General features: G+C 55.9%; 1 protein-coding gene across 7 annotated transcripts in view; it reads right to left on the reverse strand.

The window, feature by feature from the left end:
* The window catches only part of LOC120241172 (TRIO and F-actin binding protein), a 60,050-nt gene that overhangs the window by 33,074 nt on the left and 4,583 nt on the right, over positions 1 to 22,393 (reverse strand). For 2 of the 7 annotated variants that reach the window (XM_039246136.1, XM_039246143.1), the window contains exons 4-14: positions 21,590 to 21,729; positions 19,985 to 20,180; positions 18,862 to 19,030; positions 14,129 to 14,714; positions 13,985 to 14,026; positions 13,685 to 13,954; positions 12,269 to 13,654; positions 7,278 to 7,392; positions 5,495 to 6,574; positions 2,642 to 2,719; positions 342 to 479 (exon numbers count right to left, since the gene is read on the reverse strand). In XM_039246136.1, the coding sequence (XP_039102067.1) occupies positions 342 to 479; positions 2,642 to 2,719; positions 5,495 to 6,574; positions 7,278 to 7,392; positions 12,269 to 13,654; positions 13,685 to 13,954; positions 13,985 to 14,026; positions 14,129 to 14,714; positions 18,862 to 19,030; positions 19,985 to 20,180; positions 21,590 to 21,729 (4,200 nt within the window). The remainder of the gene's footprint in view (positions 1 to 341; positions 480 to 2,641; positions 2,720 to 5,494; positions 6,575 to 7,277; positions 7,393 to 12,268; positions 13,655 to 13,684; positions 13,955 to 13,984; positions 14,027 to 14,128; positions 14,715 to 18,861; positions 19,031 to 19,984; positions 20,181 to 21,589; positions 21,730 to 22,393) is intronic. The other 5 variants (XM_039246140.1, XM_039246137.1, XM_039246139.1 and 2 more) reach the window with 5 other exon arrangements.

Here is a 22,393-nt window from a genome sequence, read left to right on the forward strand (position 1 = left end):
GCCCAGGTCTGAGACACACTTTGCAATCCCAGAGCCCCCCTCGGGCCATCCCTCTCTCCCTTCCCCCAATCTGTCTCCCGTTGGCCGGGTTGCTGCTTGGGCACTTTCAGCTGTATAGATTCTTCCACCCCCGCCTCCCCCTGAAAACTGAAAACAGCCCCAGCCCCGTCCTGGAGGTGGCAGAGACCACGGGGGGCTCTTAGGACTGCGCTGTCTCATGTGGGAGCCCCAAGTCTCCTCTCCCAGCCCCCACTCTCCCTCCTTTGCCTAATACCAACCTCCTTCCTCCCCTCCCCCTCTGTCCCACCCTGATCCCTCCCACCCCGCTGGCGCCAGCCTACCCTTTGCCACCTGAGGACCCCCAGAGAGAGCAGGAATGGATTGAACAGCGTGGGACGGTCCCCGGGCATCCGCCATGAGGTCACCAGTCGGCCCTTGAGTGGGCTCCCAGCCTTGCCCTCCGCTGGCCTCTTGTCTGCCTGTCAAACAGGGTCCAGTGTCGGCCCCCAAGTCCTTTGGTGGGATGAGGGGGGTCCCTGACTATAGTCTCCCCTCCCTAGTTTGCCATGCCCACCCGAAAGGCCTAGGGCTCTCATCTTTCTGGTCTCACGGAGCGACCAAGAAAAGAGCATGCTCACTTATTCACACTACAGGGTGTTTGGCTGATGGGGGCTCTTGGGGCTCAGCACCTTTGGGGACGCGCACCTCAGCACCCTAAAGTCAAACCACAGCTGGCCAGTAGGAGGGGGAGTGCACACCCCAGCGGTGCGTTCAACCTGCATAGATTATTTTACACTAGGCTGCAATGTTAAATAACCAAGAGACTGCCGTATAACCACGTATTTCCGGTTTCTCTAGGAATACCTGAAGGTGTAAAGACTCTGGGCCCATCTTCCCCATGACATCAACCCGTGTGGCACCAAGAGGCCACACAAGTGCCCCCAGTCTCTACCCAGCACCTGCCTACTCTCCCCATTTGATGAAAAGAAAGAATCACAGACGTCTGCACCCACCCCTGGCAGAGTCTCCCCAATGCAGTCGCCCTGGTTGGGGAAACAGGCCCCAGAAAAGCAAAGGCATTTTCCCAAAGTCCCATAGCAGCTTACAGGCTGAGAGGTAGGACAGAGCCCAGGGGTCCCCACTCTTTGGGATCCAGAGCTTATCTGGCAGTGGATCATAAAGGTTTTGGGGGAAAGACCGCGCCCCACCTTGTCACCACGTCCCCCTCCCCCCAGTACAGCCCCGGCCACTGGACCAGGAGCTCCACGGACTCCAGTTTACTCCCGGCCCACACCCCCAGGCATGCAGGAAGTGCTCACTAAGTGTCCGTGAATAAGTGAATGAATGAACGAACCAGCAAAGGAACGGAAGGAGGCAGTTATCAGCTCAGTCCAATCCAGGCTGCCTGGGGGGTGGGGGTGGGGAGAGGTTTCCACATGGGTGGGATGGGCCCATTTTGTGGGGATTAGAGAGGGGACCCCTATGTTGCTATTTCCTCTTCGTTCACGAAGCTCCAGCCCCAGGAAGTATGAAGAAATGACTCAGAAAGAGGAAGAGCAAAGTTGCCAGAGCCCCTGTGACAGCTGGAAGTGCCTTTAGCGACCAGTCCTCTGTCTCCTCCCATTTCACTGACGGGAAGACTGGCCAGCAAGCAATGAGAGCCCAGCCGCCACCTCAGGAAGCCACGCAGCGAGTCAGGACAGAGCCAGGCAGCAACGGCCAGGCGGCACAGGGACTGCCGGATGGGGGTCCTGAGTCCCCAGGCTCTTGTTAGAGGTCAGCCGCTGCCTGGTGACCCGGGATGGCCCTCCTGCCCCTCATTTCCTCATCTGCAAGGAGAGCCCGGGCAGAACCGCCCCAGCTCTGATTGGAGGCAGGGCCAGACTAGGGGTTCCAGGCTGCCAGGCAGATCCCCTCTGCCCCCCATTAGGCTTTTCTGGAGGAGGGAGTGGACCCAGAGCAGGATGAGAAAAGCATAGCCCCAGGCAGCCTGTCTCCTCCCTGCCTCCCCCTGCCCCAGGCTGTCAGCTCTGACCTCACCTCTCTGGAGACTGAGGGTGATGAGAACAGTCTGTTTGGCAGGTTGTGGGGAGGGGCGGGGCACGGCGCTGTGCTCCAGCTGCAGCCCCAGCCTCCCCCCTGCACACATCTCTCCCCACCCAGGGACCCTGGAGACCGTCCAGGCTCAGCTGACTGTAGCACCTCCTCGGCCCTCTTCAGCGGTTCTCTGGCTCGAGCTTCTGGAATCCTACCCTTTCTCCCTGCCTGGCCAGCCCTCCAGAACCAGAAGGACCTTACCTTCAGAGACCACCAGGGTCAAACTGCCATTTACCACCCCCCCCCAAAAAAATAGGGGGGAGTGACTTTTCAGGGCATCCTAGCAAGTTAAGAGCAGAGCCCTGGGCTTCTGACCCCAGGATCATTTACCTGCCCTGGTCCCCAAGCCAGAAGGTGGTTCAGCTGCCCAGCCCCCCTCCCGGACCCCCTCTTCTCAAGCCCCTACCATGCACACAGGTGACCCCATGGCAGAGCCAACCCCGGTCTGGATGACCCTAGAGCTAATCAGAGGACCTCAGCCCACCTCCAACCTGATTTCCCTTCCCTTTACCTCCCTATGTGCCCACACCCATGACCCAACTACCGAGTCTGCCTGCTTCTGGTCGGTCAGGGAGTCTTGGCCTTTGCTTGGTTCTGATTCCTCAGGCTCCTCTGATTGGAACTGGAGACAAGAAAGAACACAGCTTAGCCCGGGTTATTCCCCAGGTTCCGTTCATGCACCCACCTTCTTATCATCTATCCATCCAACATCCATCTAGCATCCATCATCAATAGATCAATGTATTATCCCTCCAACCGTCCAACATCTACCTTACATTATCCGCTCCCTAATCTATCCAACATCCATTATCCCACTCATACATCCAGCCTCTATTCATCCATTGTCTGTCTATCCATCCTGCACCCAAGTATCCTTTCTCAATCCAGCCAACACCCATCCATCCATCCATCCATCCATCCATCCATCATCCATTCATATTCTACACATATTCATCCATCTATCCATTCACATCAAGCAACATTATCTACCCAAACCCCCATTATCTGTTCCACCATCACCCATCTAACTTGCCATCTAGCATCTTTTTATCATTTATCATAGTTATCTGTTTAGCCATCATCCATTTACACATCCACAGTCCATCATTCATCCATCCTCTAACCATTAACCCACCCAGCCTCCATTTGTGTCTTGCATGTGTTCAAGCCTTTATGTATTCACCAACCACTCATCCATCTGGCTGAGCTCCTCATGTGTGTCACGCCCTGGGCCAGGGGCCAGAAGTGCAGAGATAAAGTAGACACTGCCCCTGACGCCATGCAGGGCAACTTTCGTATGGAGAAATGACAACTGAGTGTGACCAGATGGAGTGTGGCAGGACCACCAAGCCCAGAAGGGAAACACTACCAACCTGGGGGCTGGGGGGTGAGCATTCAGGGAAGGTACCTCAGAACAGGGGACCTGATCTAAGACCTGAATAATGAACAAGTGTTTGGTAGGTTGAGACAAGGAAAGGAAGAGCATCCTAGGCCATGGGAACAGCATATGCAAAGGTGGGGAGATGCACCTGCTGAGCTCTACAACCAGCTCAGTAAAGTAGGGAGCAAATCCGGGGTGGGAGAAAGCCCAGGAGGTAGCCAGGCTAAGGACTTTTATAGAGGGTGACTAACTAGAGCCCCAGGAAGCCTGGTGAATGCCTCTGCTTTGTCATTCGTGAAATGCCCTTTAGCACCTGGTGATCCCTCCCCTCCCTAGTGGCCATCGCTAAGTTCCCAGGGACTCCTGAGCCCCATCGCTGAGCAACTGTAGGTGAAGTATCTTCCCTGTAGACCAGGCCCGGCTGCAGAGTCCCAGCATCCACTGGGATATAGCAACCCCCCTCCCCCTGACAGCACTTCTCATGTGGAGGCTCCAAACTCCCTACCCCCCCCCCCCCACCTTTGACCAGGAGGGTAGGACCAAGCTGGCTCATCTCTGCATCTCTCGTGTCTGGGCATTGAGGTGACTAGGGAGTAGATCAATAAAAGCCTCAGGGAAACACAGGGGAGGGGGCTCCCCGGTATGGCCCCAGGCTCAGAGGCTTCATAACATGGCCATTAAAGGCTCGGGCTTTGGAGCTGAAGCATGGCCATTAAAGGCTCAGGCTTTGGAGCTGAAGCTTTGATCTGATTCCTCATATATACACATGTGTGACTCCTGGCAAATGCCAGACAAGGCCAAGCCTTCTATCAGGCTGAGGCATAAATGGCAAAGCATGTAAAGCACCAGAGCCAGGACCCGGCAAACCCTCCCCTGTCCTCCAGGAGGGAGGCAGCGCTGGGCTGCGCATCAGGGAAGTGAGGCTGTTTGGATGGACGAGCAGGAGCCTCCATATCACCCCAGCGGCACCTATGAGGGAAGAAGTTGGTCCCATTTTACAGGGTAAGACCAGGGCAAGAGACGCCGGGTGCCCAAACCACATGCTGCATTCGCAGTGAGCTGAGGCCAGGTTGCCTGGCTCTGACCTCCAGGCCACCATCTTCATGTGGACGCTCCAGGCAGCACCAGAGTACCACTGACTCTGCGACCCTGCCCCTGGGCCAAGGAGGCAGGCAAGGGACTTGATGAGCTCCTACATTGTGCCCAGCCCCGGCCCTGCACATAGTAGGCTCTCATTTGAGTAGCCCGTCTTAGCAGTCCGCTCAACTCAATGAGCTGTACGTTTGTACAACCTCTTCACTGTGCCTGAGAGGAGCTGTTGGGTCCAGAAAGGGGTAAGTGAAGCTGTCCTGCACTTTGAGGAACTTTGAATACAGCAGGGAGGGGCGCCTGGGTCGCTCAGTCGGTTGAGCGGCCGACTTCGGCTCCGGGTCATGATCTCTCACCGTTCCTGAGTTCGAGCCCCATGTCGGGCTCTGTGCTGACATCTCAGAGCCCAGAGCCTGCTTCACATTCTGTGTCTCCCGCTCTTTCTCTCTGCCCTTCCCCCGCCCCCCCTTGCAGTCCCAGCCAGGGTCAGCTAAGAGCCATCAGAGCCAATACAAGCCAAGGACCGTGCAGCCAGGAAGGGAGAGCGCCTGGTCAGAGCACCTTGCTTGAAGCCCCAGGGCGGTCTGAGTGGCAGACCTGGGGGCCCCAGCCTCTTACTCGCTGTGTGATCTTGAGGGGCTTAACCTGAGTATCCATTGCCTTCTCTATAAATAAACACTGCCTTTCTCATCAGGCTGCTATGGAAATCAAATGAGGAAAATGCCCACAGAATATTCAGACCAGGGCTTAGCATGCAGTGAATGCCGGTCATTACCACCACTTGGTGGTTGGGAAAGTCTGGGTCAGGAGGAAGGACCAGCGCCGAGCCTTGGACGGTGTATGGGAGCCGAAGGGAGGCCTTTCTGAGGATGCTTGTCGGCGCGAGGCTGACTTTCAGGCTGCGCCTTGGACGGGAGGCTGACTTACCTCCCACTCTGGCAAGCCGGGACCCTCTGCGGGGCTTCTGCTCCCCGGACCAGCCAAAGTCGAGGTCTCCGGTCCACTTGTCACTTTGGTCTTTGGCCACTGGGTGGAGATGCAGTCAGGGCTGGGTGGCTGGGCCGAGCTCTGGGGCCACAGCCCGGCCTTCTGTCCGTTGACTAGGGTGGCCTCCACCCAGCCGTCAGGCTGGCCCTGTCGCTCCAGCTCCGAGGTACCGCTTGTGGCTGGGGAACCCACCTCTGGCCCTGAAGCCGTGGCCAGGGCACCCCCAGGTCCAGCTGGGTCCTGGCGGGGCAGCTGGGCTTGCAGCAGCTCCAGGAGGCCCCCCCAGTCTAGCCTGGGAAGATGGGAGGCGAGCGTCGACTCCTCCGTGCGGGCCCAGGCCCCCTCTCCGAGTGCCCCGAGGAGGCCCACCAGCTCCCTCCAGTCGAGGTAGGGTCGCCGCTCGGGGCTATGGCGGTGTGGGCATGTTTCTTCAGGCCCCCGGCCCGGGGTGCTAAGTGCCTCGGGGCCCACCCTCGAGTTGTGCCGGGGGCTCCATGGCTGCTGAGGACTGGACAGCGTCTGCAGGCTGCCCCAGCCTCTCTGAGCTGGCCTGTCAGAGGGGGGCTCCTCCCAGGCCTCTGACGGCCCCCTGGGGCGGGGGGGGGCATCCGGCCGCCCCCAGCACTCCTCACACTCCCTGAGAGGCCCCCTCCAAGCTCCCTCTGGTGCTCTGGCTACCCCCCGGCCGGGCTCCCCAAGTCCTTGCCAGCTGTCCAGGCCCGGGCCCTCCTGGTGGCTGTCGCGGCCTCTCTCCGGGTACCTGTGAGGGCCCTGGGGACCTGGAGACGCCTCCTGACTCGGCCACCACCCCAGAGGCTGTCTTGGGCCCGCCCGGCCACTTTCCGGAGATCTCTCGGGCCGCCGCTCCCTCTCAGTGGTCCGCGCTGATGTCCTCGGGGGCAGCGAGGACCCCTGAAGCCTCCGGTCCCCTTCAGGCCGCCTCTCGGGGCTCCTGGGATGAGACGGCTCTGCTTGGCTCCGGCGGGACGGTTCTGCCTGCTTCGCAAGGGGCTTGGTGACCTGAGGATGAGGGAGGGAGGGGGGGGTGAGGCTCCAGAATCGTGACCAGAATCTCTCTCTCTCTCTAGGACAGGAAACTGGTCTTCTCCAGGCCTGGGGAGAGGCTGGCTGTGGCCTCACAGCAGCCTGGATGAAAGCAGACTGTAAAGTCTTCCCTCCCTGGGGGGTGTCACTGTCTCCCTTTCACCCAGTCTCCTCGCTTTCAGAAAGAGATCTTCAAAATGCTGCTTACTTTCCTGGCCTCCCCCTGCACGCCCCTCCCCAAGATACTGATTCCAACCTGGGCTATCAGGTGCCAGAATTCCCACCACCAGCACCCCACTCCACTGGGTGAGACCCTGCTCTCCAAGAGTTTATTTAAAAATACAAATCCCCAGCCTGGAAGAGAGAGCCCTTAGAGCTGGCCTGCGGCATCCAGGGCTTTCCATGAAAACTTTTCAAGATGGCAGGTGTCTAATGAAGGAAGGGACCATTGTGGAAGGGCCCTCTTGGAAAGAATAATTCGGGGTCCTTCTCAATTTTGCTAAGAACCGCTGGCTCTTTGGGAGGTGGGAGGGAAGCCGGACACCCATGATGGGGGACTCTGATCCTTTCATAAAGAACCTCCCTTCTTGAACCCCCTGCCTGCCCCCTAGGGGAGGGGAGAGGCGGTGGCCCACCTTTTGGGGGTGCAGGGGCCCTGGGACAGACTGGCAGTGCTCACCTCCCTGCTGAGGGCAGGGCTGGACTGTCTTCGGAGAAGTTGGCTCTGACCTTGGCTGGGCTGCTGCGACCGCCCCTCATCCCGGGCTTGGAAGGCCCCCGGCGCCTCGGACTTCCTATGAGCAAATGCAGCCGCCCCTCTGAGGGCCCTTGGGACTGTCCCAGCAACCCGGCTCCTCTACTCCCGCCCCCAAGGGCGGTGGGAGATGTGGGTGATCCAGGGACCCTCCACCAGCTTGTTGAAGGGCCCTAAGTAAGGGATGCTCCTCTCAGGGTCTCAGTTTCCCCTTCTGAAAAATGAGGATGGTCGACACCGCTCTAATCTACCCACCTCATGGGGGTGATGAAGTGAGAAAAAGGGGTAAGCCGAGGTGGGGGGCTTAGCCTTGATCCTGACTGCTTCTCGCCTCACTCAGGACTTCCTATTTCTGACTACCACCCCACCGGCAGCCCACTACCCGTCCCTAGACAAAGGTTAGACTGGTCCTTGTGGGAATTAAGATTTATTGAGCACCTACTGTGTACCAGGCACTGTGCACACACGATCGTTGACAGCAAACATTTATTGAGCACTTCCTATGTTCCAGGTGCCAAGCACTTGACCATCCCACTTTATCCCACACAACCCACGAGGTGGGGGCGGGAGATGCAGATGTAATGGGCCCCCATATCTCACTCTTTCTGCCCTTGTCCTGTCTACATGGTGAGTTTCGGATTTCCCCGTCTTTTTTTCCCCTCCGTAACTAAGAGGGCTCCAGCACTTAGCCTTGAACCTCTAGGCCAGCTGAGCTGTCAGTAAAGGAGCTCTCAGCAAGGTCAGAAGGAAGAAAACATCGTCTACAATTCGAGAAAGACCGACAGAAACTGTCTGTGCAGATGGGACTTCTAAGACACCTGGACTTCGGGCATTCTTGCCACATCCAGCAAAGATAGCCTCTAAGCTGTAAAAAGTCCCTGATTCCAGTTCGTCTTGCTTAATGATCGGTAGCCGTGGTTGTTAATATTTAACGTGACCCGAGAGGGAGTAACCGAACAGAATGTGGGCACACCTCTCCCCTCCCGTATGTAAGGTCATCAAAACCAACGACCCAACCACTCCAGTGGATGTTTATTTCAACAGGTCTGACTTCATCTAAATTGACAAAGGAAGCCGGGTCTCTAACGGCTGAACTGAACTGAAAGAAACCTAAAAAAGACTACTTGGTGCCAAGCCTCAACCGAGCCAGCCAAAAGGGAAGGAGGAGGGATTTCTGCTCAGCCAGACCTGGGCTCTGCCTTCAGCCTACCTCCTGCTTGGGAACTACGTGGAAACTCCACGGACGCTTTGGAGAGTAGGGGGAAAAAAAAAATATATATATATATATATATATATATATGAATTTGGCGTTTGTTGTTGCCTTATGGTTTTTCCAATGTCATTAGACTCAGACCCATAAGGTCAGTTGAGTTTGTAGCAACTCTTAGCAGGAGACTCACAGAAAACCAAAGGTCTCTTATCTGGAGTAAGTGTTTCTGAGTTTGAGGGCTGCCTGATCAGCTTCCGTTTTTAATCTATTTGAGGCAAGGGGAGTTCCTTGCTCTGTGAGATCTGAGGCCTTGGAGTGAGTTTCCACTGAACCAGGAGCTGGAGGCTGCGTGGCGCGAAAGCCCGAAACGTGACTGGGTTGGGGAGGTGAACAGCAGAAAAACAGCTCAAGGCAGGATCGACAGGCAAATGGGCGCTTTCTCAAGTGCATGCGCCAAATAAACTCCAGTTTGCTCAACGATCAGCCCTTCTGAGAAGGGTCCCCCCAGGTGAGTTGAGAGATAGGAGGAAAGGACTCTAGAAGATTCTGAGAAGCCAACAGAGAACCAGCCTTTGTGATGCTGAAGCAACAGCGTCCCCTTGGGCCACCTGTTCCTCAGTGCGTGGCCAGCACCAAGGGAGTAAAGGAAACAGGTCTCCTCTGGAAGCTTGGATGGGCTCTACTCCATTCATTTCCAGACAGTATTAAAGGACAAGAGCCGTCAAGTCTAGCAAATTCCATGAAGACTCTGTTTTGAATTCAAGAGATTACAGAACACTTATATGATGCTCAGATAAGGGATTCCATCTGGGAAAGGGAGGATGAAGATATCAAGCCAAAACTTGTCATGCTTTAATGTGATAGCTTTTTTGTTGTTGTTTTTTAAGCCAGTGCCAGATGACGTGGAAAAAGATGTAGAATAACATGTGATAGCCTTTTAAGGGAAATTGTCCAGGCTCGGCTAGACAATGCTTGGACAGAATAGATGCTCAATAAATACATGTTGAATGAGCACATCGGAGAAAATAAAGGTAGGGCTCTATTGCCACCTACTCATAAATTTCAGTCTGTCCCTTACAGGTATTCGAATGGGGTTTAAAGTTTCATCTCCAGAGGACAAATGCTTTTCTATTTGGAAAAAGCGCCATACAAGAGGAAAAAAAAATCTCATTACTCAGTAGAGTTCTAGAACGTTGATTAAAAAGTAAATAGTCTACTTCCCCAAAATGTATACAGTAAATATATGCAATTTTTATCTACCAATTATGCTGCAATAACGCTTTAAAAAGGTAAATGACTTCAAAGAGAGCAAAATAAAAGGAATAGAAGTATCTGTGTAAAAATAACTGAAGGGTAACAAAAGCATAAACATCTTCCTGACTTCTACTATAAACACTTTTATCTGTCTCAAAGTTATCCCTGTAAGAAAAAAAAAAAAAAAAGAAGGAAATTTAACTTTGGTTTAAGGACCTTAGTGTCCCTGCTGAGTTATCAGATAAAATCAAAGGTATGCAAAATGATATTGGACCAAAAATAGTAATCAGAAGAAGACCAAAGCCAAAGGGGAGTTTTAGGGCAGTTAAGCTACTCTGTGTGATGTCACAATGGTGGATACATGCTATTATATGTTTGTCCAAACCCATAGAATATTCATCATGAAAAGTGAACCCTAATGTAAACTATGGGCTTTGGGTTCTAACGGCGTATCGGTGCAAGTTCATGGTTTCTAACAAATGTTTCACTCTGGTGGGGGGGTTGCCGATAGTCCGGGAGGTTATGCATGTGTGGGAGCAGGGGCTGAATGGGAAATCTCTGTACTTTCCACTCAAATCTGCTATGATCTTAAAACTGCCCTAGGGGAAGCCTGGGTGGCTCAGTTGCTTAAGCAGCCGACTCTTGGTTTCGGCTCAGGTCATGATCTCATGGTTTGTGAGTTGGAGCCCCACAGCTGGCAGCGCGGAGCCTGCTTGGGATTCTCTCCCTCGCTCTCTGCCCCTCCCCCGCGCACTCTCTGTTTCTCTCTCAAAAATAAGCTTAAAAAAAAAAAAACTGCTCTATTTCAAAAATTATTTTTAATGTTTTATTTGTTTTTGAGAGAGAGAGAGAGAAAGAGAGCCAGCGTGAGCAGGGGAGGATCAGAGAGAGAGGGAGATACAGAATCTGATATAGGCTCCAGGCTCTGAGCTAGCTATTAGCACAGAGCCTGATGGGAGGCTCAAACCCACGAACCATGAGATCATGCCCTGAGCAGAAGTCAGCCGCTTAACCAACTGAGCCATTCAGGCGCCCCAAAAACTGCTCTAAAATTTTTTTAAATGTGTTTTTAGAAAAAAGCCGAGGAGAGAAGTACACTAAAGCTGGGGACCCCAAGGGTCGTCACCTGGATACTAAATGGGTAAAACTTACTAGAAAAGGAAATTTGAGGAATAAGAGATAAGGTTTCTCAAGCAGATTCAAATCTAACAGAGAATATTGCCTAAAGGAAAACAAAGAGGCATTCTGGAATGCAAACTATTACCTGCTCCCAGGGTGACGGAAAGCTTCTAAAATTGGGTGGTACGTGGCGGCACACAACCCAAGCTTAGGAAATACACTGTAATTCACTGAATTATACACTGTAACTTCTGAGACTCCCAGACCTACTTTTTGTTCTCTTGACCTTAACTAATGGAATTCCAGCCCTGATCCTTGAACACTCGGAGGCTGGAGCTGCTATGGAACTGCTCGGAGAAAGAAATCTCAGCCAGGTGGAGGGGGTGGGGGGATGTTTCCCTTCTGCGCAGCTGTGGCAAAGGACGCTGTGGGTCATAAACCGCCGGTGCAGCTCTCTGGCAGAGGAGAGTCGCAGAATTCCTGGACCTCAGGCCTTGTCACCACATCCCAGGAAAGCGACATTTAACTTCTAAAAAATGTGTAATTCTGCGTGTCCTCTTATTTAAAATAGGTGGCTCTGGCCATTCGTTTTAAATTGACATCTCTGTTTCTCAAATGCATGGGGACCCATAAGTTTCCTGTTAAAGCAGAAAAGGACCATGGGTACTTTCTCCTCCCTCATGGAAGAAGGAAAAAATAAAATAAACCTATGATTCTGGATCAAACAAAGGGTTTGAGAGTTAAACCTTATTTAGATGAGGAGTGCCTGGGTGGCTCAGTCAGTTAAGTCTGACTGCGTCTCAGGTCATGATCTCGCGTTCGTGGGTTCAAGCCCCACGTCAGGCTCTGTGCTGACAGCTCAGAGCCTGGAGCCTGCTTCAGATTTTGCGTCTCCCTCTCTCTCTTCCCCTCCCCTGCTCACCCTCTGTCTCTCTCGACAATAAAAACATTAAAAAAAAAACCCAACCTTATTTAAATTAACATGCTAATGTTCTCCCCATTTTACAGATGAGGAAACTGAGGCTAAAATAGGTTAAATCACTTTACCAGGTCATATAGGTTGGGGAGTGGATTTGACCCAGGATTTGACCCCCGCCCGCCTGACCCAGGTCATTGCTCGCTACACTTGGTTGTCAAACCAAAAAAACAAACAAAAAAACCCTCCGTAAACAGAGATGAAATGACTCGCCCAAGGTCACACAGCCAGTAAGTGGCGGGGTGGGGGGCGGTCTGAACTCTTTCCATCTGCCAACCCAAGCCTGTGACCCCCTCCACCTGTCCTGTTGCCGAGCCTCCTCCCCAGCCCTCGGGGCTGACCCCGCCCTGAGCTCACCTGCGCTCTTGCCCGAAGAGGCGCTCCACCTCTGCGCGGCCGGGGCTGCGGGTTCGGCCCCCGTTGCTGCACTGGGGCCCTGGCTCCCTTTGCGCCAGCCTCCTGGGCGGGGGCAGGTCGGCCAGCATGGTGTACTCCTCCCTCTCCAAGTTGTGCCTGGTCTCCCCAGGGGCCGCGGAGCCCCGGGAGCCCCCGGAGCTGCCAGTTGGCGGGGGTGAGGAGGCCAGGAGCGCTAGGTCACTGGGTGGGTGGCGGGGTGGGGAGGAGGCTCGAGGTGCATCCCGGTGTCCGATGCACACGTGGGGAGGCGGCACTGGGGAGCCATGCAGAGAGTCAGTGGAGGGGGGCAGGCTCTCCATACTAGTCCCCGGGGCATCCTGGAAGAAAAGGGACGGCTCAGGGGCCTGACGTGGTGGGCACGAGAAGGCGGGTGCATCCCGGTGCCCAATGCACACAGGGGTGGGGATGTGGGGGGGCTCGTGCAGAGAGTCTGTGGAGGGAACAAGGCTCTCAGTACTGGCCCTGGGGAGATCCTGGAACAGGAGGGAGGGCTCTGGGGCCTGGCGCGGTGGGGAGGAGGCCCGGGGGGCGTCACGGTACCCAATACACACAGGCGGGGGGAACTGAGGCGGATCGTGCTGGGGGGACTGAGCCTCAGCATCGGATGTGTCTGGGAGGAAGGGAAAGGGATCAAACTGGGTGTGGCGGGGGGGTGAAGAGGCCCGGGGGGCATCCCGGTGTCCAATGCACACAGCTGGAGGTATATAAGGGGGGGTGTGGTGGGGCGATTCACTCTCAGATGTGTGGGGGTCTGGGAAGAAGGGGAAGGGATCATGCTGCAAATAGCGAGGAGGCGAAGAAGCTCGAGGGGCATCCCGATGCCCGATACACACAGAACACGGAGGCTGGGAGGGCTCAGAAGAGGTGTGGGGGGCCCCGCGGGTAGCAGGGTACAGCGGTGAAGAAGTCCGGGGGGTACCATGGTGGCCGGGGTTATGGGAAGAGGAAGTGGCCCGGGATGGTGGGTTGTGCTGGGTAGATTCAGAGGACAGGGGTGGGTCACGCTGAGCTGGCCTGCTGGGAGAGGAGGTCTGAGACCTGTCCCCTTGGGTTGGCCGAAGGGCAATGGAGGCCCAGGGAACCTCACTTTGCTTGGAGCGAGACGGGGAAGAGGTTCGGGGGCCTTCACTCTGGGTTGGGCGGAGGGGAAAGGAGGCCCAGGGAATGTCTTTGTTAGTACGATGGGGAGAAGCATTCCTGGGATTGTTCCGCTGGGTGAAGCATCGAGGGGAGGAAGTCCCAGGGTTGTCCCGCCGGGCGGAAGGTTGCAGGTGGTCCCATTGAGTACAAGAGGTTCTGAGGTTGTCCCTTTGGGTAGAAGAGGCTCTGGGGGTGTCCCGTTGGGCACAGGATGACCTGGGGTTGTCCCGTTGGGTCGTTCTGTTGGGAGAGGAGGCTCTGGGGGTGTCTCGTTGGGCCGTTCTGTTGGGAGAAGAGGCTCTGGGGGTGTCCCGTTGGGTCATTCTGTTGGGAGAGGAGGCTTTGGGGGTGTCCCGTTGGGTACAGGATGTCCTGGGGGTGTCCCGTTGGGTCATCCTGTTGGGAGAAGAGGCTCTGGGGGTGTCCCGTTGGGTACAGGATGTCCTGGGGGTGTCCCGTTGGGTCGTTCTGTTGGGAGAAGAGGCTCTGGGGGTGTCCCGTTGGGTACAGGATGATCTGGGGGTGTCCCGTTGGGTCGTTCTGTTGGGAGAAGAGGCTCTAGGGGTGTCCCGTTGGGCACAGGATGACCTGGGGTTGTCCCGTCGGGTCGTTCTGTTAGGAGAGGAGGCTCTGGGGGTGTCCCGTTGGGTACAGAATGACCTGGGGGTGTCCCGTTGGGTTGTTCTGTTGGGAGAAGAGGCTCTGGGGGTGTCCCGTTGGGTCATTCTGTTGGGAGAGGAGGCTCTGGGGGTGTCCCGCTGGGAACAGGATGTCCTGGGGGTGTCCCGTTGGGGAGTACATGTAGGAAAAGAAGCCTGAGGGATGTCCTGTTGGGTAGAAGTTCTAGAGTTGTCTTGTTGGGTGGCTCTGGTGGGAGAGGAACCTTGAGGATTGGTTCGTTGGGTGGAGGAGGTTCTGGGGTTATCCCGTCGGGCAATTCTTGAGGGAGAGGATGCTCTGGGGGGCGGCTGCTGTGTGAAAGAGGTCCTGAGGCTGTCCCGTTGGGTGGTTTGTTGGGGAGAGGAGGCTCGGGGCGTATCAAGCTGTGCGGAAGTAGCCTGGGTAACGTCCCTTTGGGCAGAACGATGGACAGAGGAAGCCTGGGGGGTGGCACTTCGAGGTCCACTCTGTGGTGCTGCACAGGAAGCCTGGGTTAGCGCCGAGCGGTGCCGTTCCAAGAAGTTTCCACTCTCTCCCCGGAGCTTGGCCCAGTGCTGTCCAGCACTTCGGTTCCCACCGCAGATGTCTGGAGAGAGATGATTTTTTTTTAATGTTTATTTATTTTTGAGAGAGAGACAGAGCGTGAGCAGGGAAGGAGCAGAAAGAGAGGGAGACACAGAATCCAAAACAGGCTCCAGGCTCCGAGCTGTCAGCACAGAGCCCGACGCGGGGCTCGAACTCACCAACCGCGAGATCACGATCTGAGCCAAAGTCAGACACTTAATCGACTGAGCCACCCAGGCGCCCCGAGAGGAGATGATGAAGGCAGAGCCCACAGCCCCTTCTTAGAGGACCCACTGTCCATACCGAAAGACTCCACCCCTGTGAATAAGGCAGACTGGATGGGGCTTAGCGGCCTCTCTCAAGCTGAAGCTGGGATGTGAAATTGAAACCCAGCCTTGACTCAGTCAATGGGAGGTAGGCTTCAGGGCTGGAAGGGCACATGGACAAATTCGTAGAGAGCCGTTCTGGCAACAGCCTGTGTAACCCCAGAGAAGGAGAGGCGGGTCCAGCCACAGCCACCTAGCAGCTTCCCTTTCCCTGTTCTACTTCTGCAGTTGGGCTCTGAGAAGCCCCCCCATCTCTTCTAATGAGCCTCTTTCACTGTGATAGTTCTAGAAAGCTCCCATTCCTTATACCCAGAGAGGCTCCTGCCCCAGAAGCTCCTGTCGGAGCTGCCATGAGGATGGGCTAGCCTTTTGTGAACTTGCAACACTAGCGTCACCTGGGAGTTTGCTAGAAATGCAGAATCTCGGGGTCCGCCTCCCCCCATCCTGGGCACGCTGCATCAAATCTACATTTTAATAAGATTCCCAGGTGATTTATATACACATTACTGTATAAACAGCCCCAGTCTAACAGACTCATGTAACTGCTCTAAGTGGGGACTCCTTCACAACTCCCATCCCCGTGAAGCGGCCGCCATGACCCTGGTGTCACCCACCAGCCCCCTCATCCTTTGGTCACCCAGCACGGGGTGGCCACCAGCTCTGTGTGTGTCCCTGGGCTCCAGAAGAGAAGGAAAGGGTATCGTGGCCTCATCTTGAAGGAGCAGCAACTACTTTCATTCAAGGCCATGCTTAAGATTCCCTCTCTTCCAGGGGCGCCTGGGTGGCTTAGTCGGTTAAGCGTCCGACTTTCGCTTAGGTCATGATCTCGCGGTTCGTGGGTTCGAGCCCCGCGTCGGGCTCTGTGCTGGCTGCCAGCTCAGAGCCTGGAGCCTGTTTCGGAGTCTGTGTTTCCCTCTCTCTCTGACCCTCCCCTGCTCACGCTGTCTCTCTCTCTCCTAGAAATAAATAGAAATATTAAAAAAAAAAAAATTCCCTCTCTTCCAATCTTGGAAAGCTCTGCCTCTTCCAAACTTTCTGAGCTGCCGTCACTGGAGTCTGAATTTCCAGCACAAGCAAGGAACCAGAAGCACACACAGAGCAGCACTTAAATTATTCGTCGTTGCCTGATGCCCCGATGCCCCGTGGCGCTCCAGCTCTGCGTCAGCCTGCTTCTCTTCTCAGCCTCCTCACCTCCCCCACCCAGCCACCCTCATCCCGAGCCCGGGTGTTCGCAATAGCTCCGGACACGTGCGCTGTGGGCCCCCAGCGCATCGCCCCATTCAGGGAGATCCTTTCCAAAAGCAAGCCTAACTAGATCCCCCCTGTGTACAAGGAGGGACTAAAAAGCTACCAGACTGAAGGAGACGGGGAAACATGGAGACTGAGTACAGGGTGGGTCCCGGATGGGATCGTAGGACCACAGAGGGACATGAGTGGAAAAACGGGCAAATCCAAATAAAGGATTCTGCAGTTTAGACAGTAGTTTACCAATGTTAATTTCTACATTCTGTTAATTACCAATGTTAATGTCTACATTCTGATAACTATATTAAGGCTATGGACGATATCAAATTAGGGAACCAGGCAAGGGGTATAGTGGAAACTGTACGTTTTGCAACTCTCCTATAAATTTAAAGTTATCTCAGGGGCACCTGGGTGGCTCAGTGAGTTAAGTGTCCAACTTCGGCTCAGGTCATGATCTCATGACTCGTGAGTTTGAGCCCTGCATCGGGCTCTGTGCTGATGGCTCAGAGCCTGCTTTAGATTCTGTGTCTCTTTCCTTCTCTGTCCCTCCCCTGCTTGTGCGCACTCTCTCTCAAAAATAACTAAATAAACATTTTTTAAAAATGATCCCAGAATAAAAGACTGGAAAAACATCAGGGGCTCCCAGCTGCATTTGGAATAAAATCCAGGGGCTTCCTTCCCCTGGCTAGCAAAGGCTCTGGCCGCCCCCACTGTCCCCCCCCTCACTGGCCTCCCCATTCCATTTGGGGAGGGGCCTCGCCTTCTCATTTTCCATTGTGTCTCCCGGGCTTAGGAAAAGCGCTAAGCACAGCAGAGGGGCTCAATGATGCTGTGCCACCACCCTCCAGCTCTGAGCACCGCCTCTGTGCCCGGGCGCTGGCTGAGATGGCCTTTGCCACTCCTCTCCGTGCCTCACAGCCGGGTCATCGCCAGCTTCTTCCCCTGTCCGCCCATCTCAAGAATCCCTTTCAGACTGGCCCACCCGTGATCTGACTTCCGTCCTGCAGCCCCACTCGTGCACCCACAAGCCAAGCTCTACAGATGGCCCCGGGCACCGTGTCCTGTCCCTCAGCCTGCCGGGAGTTGGATAATTCCTCCGGGGCGCGGGGGGGGGGAGGGGGCTGGGGGGGGGGGGGAGAGGGGGCACTGCCTGCAGTTTGGGAGCCTGCCACCAGGTGGACAGTGGTGACTGTCTTCAACCAGGCAGGTGACACAGTGAGGGTTCCCTCACTCCACTGGCCCTTGTGTTAGAAGCGAGAAAGCAGGTATTTAGGACAAAATCCCATTTTGCCTCTCAGGCCACTCACATTCCAGGACGTATCTGGGCCCCTGTGTTCCCTGTAAGATCACTTCTTCTCAGGCACCCTATCCTGGGTGCTGACAGGGCCTGGCAGTGGGAGTGGGTGATGACAAGACCTGATTCAGGTTTTTTAAAGCTGGCTCCAGGGGCACCTGGGTGGCTCAGTCAGTTAAGCGGCCGACTTCGGCTCAGGTCATGATCTTACAGTTCGTGGGTTCGAGCCCCACGTCGGGCTCTGTGCCGACAGCTAGCCCAGAGTCTGGAGCCTGTTTCAGATTCTGTGTCTTCCTATCTCTCTGCCTCTCCCCCACTCACACTCTGTCTCTCAAAAATAAATAAACATTTTTTAAAAATTATTTTTAAAGAAAGAAAGATCGAAATTGGGAAAACACAAGATTTGTAGCCTTTTCCTTTTCTCTGCGAACAACATCGCCCTGATTTCCTCTGGGCAATTTCCTCCCCTGCTCTTAGGCCATGACATGTGCACAGGGGTCTGACCCCATGCCTGGTCACCAGCTTGGGCACATGACCCATGGTGGGTCCCAGAGGGAGTCCTTCCTGGGACTTCAGCAACATCTATGGGAAGACTGTGTGTCATTTTCCAAGGGAGCCAATGTGCAGGTAGGATACAGCCTGGTACTGATATTGCTCATCATGCCACAATGGGGGGGGAGGGGCAGGTCTAGGTGAGAATGAAACCAGCGCAGAAGGAAACACAGCAGATACCAGATTTCTGATAGTATTTGAACACCTGGATCCAGCCGTGCCTGAAGTCGCAAACCCCTAAACTTTTTTACTTCTGTGAGTCATTCCATTTATGTGCAGCCAGTTTCTGTCAATTGCAACTTGATCCTAACCAACTAGTCGTGAGATGATGTATTTAAAGAATGTAGCATGGGGGGAGCCCGGGTGGCTCAGTCCGTTAAACGTCCGACTTCAGCTCAGGGCATGATCCTGCGGTTTGTGGGTTCGAGCCCTGCATCAGGCTCTATGCTGACAGCTCAGAGCCTGGAGCCCACTTCAGATTCTGTGTCTCCCTCTCTCTCTGCCCCTCCCCTGCTCGCACTCTGTCTCTCTCAAAACTAAGTAAACATTAAAAAATAATAATAATAAAAATAAAGCAGGTAGTATGGTGCACCGTGGCCGCTCCTCAATTACATGGGAACTGTCACTATTATTACTTGGGCCACCAAAGTAAGTGGTGCCGGGGGACCCAGATGGCCAGTGAGATCTGGCCAGGCCCCACCCCATCACCACACCTGTGGTCACTGGGACCAACCTGGCTTAGAAGGACTCACCTTCCTTTCTCCGGCCTCCGGTATCTCCTCCCGCAGGGGCCCGGGTGAGGAGAGATGGAGCCCTTCGGGGACTGTCAGCTCGCGGCCCCTCCTGGGGTTTCCTCGGGATCATCACGGTGAGCTCGTCCCAGCTGGGAGCCTCTTCCTGCTTTTCAACAGTGTCCCAGTTCTGCCAGGGAAGCAGGGAGAAGGCATATTTGGAGCCTCTGGGGCCCGTGCTCCCAGCATGAGATGGGTAGAAGGAAGGGAAAGGCACTGGCATTGAAAGGGCGCCTGCTGTATGGCCCGCACTGTGCTGGGCTCATCAAGGCACGAATTTAGCTAATCTGCAATCAGCCCTTGAGGCAGGCATCTACCTTGGAGCTAAGAACTTCGCCCAAAGTCACACGGCTGGGAAACAGTTTAGGTGGGAGGGGACTTGAACCTTGGGCAGCTGGAGTCATTGCAACAAGGCAGTCCCCAGAGGCACTCCCAGGGCCCAGAGAGAACTGAGTTCGAAGCCATCCTCTCCCCAGATACATAGCCTTAGGCAAGCTGCTTCCCTTCTCCAAGCCTCAGTTTTCTTGCCGCAAAATGGGGCCATCGAAGTCTCCGCCTCAGAGGGGGAGGTGAGCCTTCTTGAGCCCACACCTGCCGTCCCATCAGTTCTCCTTGGAGGTCTCACAGATGGCCTGTGACAGCCCTTTGAGGGGGGAGCTCCCCAGCCCTTCCCTGGGCCCCCCAGCCTGCTGCCTTTCCTCTGTCCCTCAGAGACCTATGCCAGGGCTGGTCACGGAGCTCATTGGTGTGTGACCAGGACAGGCACCAGGGCCAGTCCTGTCCTTGTCTGGACAGCATGCCCAACATCCGGGCCCTCTGTGACCGGAGAGGTTTTGGCGGGCAGACCCGGGTGTTGACAACTGAATCTCCTTCTGTCTTTTCTCAGCCAGGCCCCCAGCGCCCTGGGCCCGCACCGCAGAGACCCCTCCCCCTCCGGGTGGCTGGTCCAGCTGGCTGTCTCCAGATGACTTTGACCCGGCTCCCTGGCGTGAGAGCCTCAGCCCCTGTCTGGAGGTGTGGGTGGGACCCCAGGGCCGGCACAGAGGGGTGATCTTGTCCCCCCGGCCTTCCATCCCCAGCTCACCAGGGAGGACGGGTCGCTGGGGTCATCGGGGGTGTTGCGGTCAGGGCTGGTGCTGGTGCCGGAGGCGGGGCCTTCGTCGAGGCTGCTGCACAGGGAGGAGGCCAGACCCTCCAGATAGGGCACTGCCTCCTGTTCTAGGCTCCCGCTCCCGGGGGCGGCTGTGGGGCCCTCGGCGGAGGACCCTGCTGAAGGGCCCCTGGGAGAAGAGAGACAGACCTATGACTTCTTCCCCCCCACCCCAAAGTCAGGGGAATTAGGGAGCCATACCCTCACCCAGATACACACAGGCCTCTGGTTAGAGCAAAGGAGGAAGCTAACGCCGAGGGCTCTCTGTGCTGAGCTCTTTGCACGGATCACACAGACCGCCTCTTTTAGCTACAATGGCCTCCCTTTGAAATGTGCGTGATGATACCCATTTTACAGATGAAAACACTGAGGCTCAGAGAGGTCAAGGGCCGGGCAGAGGTCACAGAGCTAGGAAGGGCTATAGCAGCATTGTGAACCATGCCTGTGGCCCCAGCGCCTAGTCTCTATCACTGGAGGCAGATGGGGGTGTCCCCAAGCTCAGCAAAACTGAGAAGACAGAACTGTACTGGGCTGAAGGGGAGCTTCGGGGGGTAGCGAGGCTCCAGGGGTAGTAACAGGGCCACCGGTCTGATCACCATGGGAGGGAGTGGCAGGTAGAGCCCTGCTTTAGGAAGCCAGTCAGGACAGCCGCGGGCCCAGGTAGCCTTACAAATGGCAGTACCCGCAAAGGGTCCCCCACAGTTTGACCTGTAAGATGGAAAGGGATAACGGCCGTGAAAAAAGAGGTCTGCGGTGGAAGGAGCCCGGGACATACGACACACTCCTCCTACCTCCCCGACCCAAAAGCCCAAGGCCTGCTAGCAAACTCACGGGGCTGACAAGTCTTGCAAGAAAGATATTCAAATCGATTTATCCCAGACCTTCTGAAACACATTTGATGGCAGAGCTGGCGTCGTTTTGTTTTTTAAGTAACACCTACCTGTGAGGAATGCATGTTCCCGAGCAAAGCCAATTTGCTTCACTTCCTCACATTTTTTAAACAGGGACATTGAGGCATTGAGGAGGGGGAAAACGTGCCCAAGCTCCCACGGCCCATCAGGGACAGAATTGAAGCTGGAGCCCAGGTTTCCGGACCCTCGACCATGACATCCCAAGGCACTGTGGCCTCAAAGAAAGACTTCAGCTCAGGCCTAGGGGTGGAGGGGTGTGGAGGGAATCCCAGAGCTGGGAGCAGTGCACTGTCAGGTTGGTGGGTGGTCACGGGTGCCCCCCGCCCCCCACCCGGAGCTGAGACTGTTTAATCTTTTAAAGCTGTGCAAAGGGCACCAGGAAATGTGAGCAGTCGTGCCTGCTGCAGGGTAGGTGCAATGCTGCTCCATTCCCCAGAGCCAACCGAGACCAGGCCCGAGGAAAGAAAGAGCCCACCTCCCGCCCATCCCCAGGCCGTGTGGACTGACCGGATGACCCATGCCAGCAACCAGCAGAGACAGATCCTGCCATTGTGAAGGGGTTCAGGGAGGGGTGGGCGAGGGCAGCCTCCCCTAGGGAGCCCCTCCCCAAGCCTGGGGCTCTACCCACCTCTCTGGCCCTGGCCCAAGGCCCAGGCCCGGCACGGACTGGCAGCCGGCAGTCGAGGAACTGAGAGGCCCCTGAGAGGCAGGGGGGCGGCGTGGCAGCTCGTAGTAAGGCACCTCGGCACTTGGAGGGCTCCCCAGCTCCTGGGGCAGAGGTGGAGAGAGGAGGCAGCGCCTGGCCCACGTGGGGGTTCCCCTCCCCCTGCGCAGCCCCTCCCCCCACTGAGCCGGGTAGAAGGGTGTCCAAGCATCGCCTCCTGGGATCTCGGGCTTCTCAAGGAGAGCTGGGGCTTCTCAAGGAGAGCTGTCCGTCAGGCCGGAAGCGCCCCTGGGGACCCCAGCCGGGGGCTGGCAGAGGTGAAGGGCGTGTGTGCCGCGGGCATGTGTGTGCAGGTATGTGTTTGTAGAAAAGCCTGTGTGGGTGCGCGAGTGCACAAGTGCGAGTGGATGCAAGTCCAGGGAGGGGGCACACTAATGCCTCCGTTTGCTTCAAGGCGTGTAAGTTCATTACTACCTGCGTGTTGCTACACGCGGACGTGTGGGTGCCTAAGGGTGTGAGCTAAACAAAAGGACACAAACAGATGGGGGGGGTCTTCTGCAGCTGGAAACCAAGGACGGAGGGGAGGGTGAGGAGGAGGCCTGGAGAGTGAAGGCAATGGTCTGAGTAAGACCTTGGAGGAAGGAGAGATTTGCAGGGGGACTAAAAGAGGGGTAGGGGGCTGGGGGGGCAGGGTCCAGGCCCCAGGGGTGGGGGTGGGGCCCTGAGCCCAAGGCCCTTCTCTCCCTCCCCCGCCCTCAGCAGGGCCAC

The sequence above is a fragment of the Hyaena hyaena genome, unplaced genomic scaffold (assembly GCF_003009895.1).
Source record: "Hyaena hyaena isolate Hyena2069 unplaced genomic scaffold, ASM300989v1 scaffold_280, whole genome shotgun sequence".
Taxonomy (NCBI): Eukaryota; Metazoa; Chordata; class Mammalia; order Carnivora; family Hyaenidae; genus Hyaena; species Hyaena hyaena.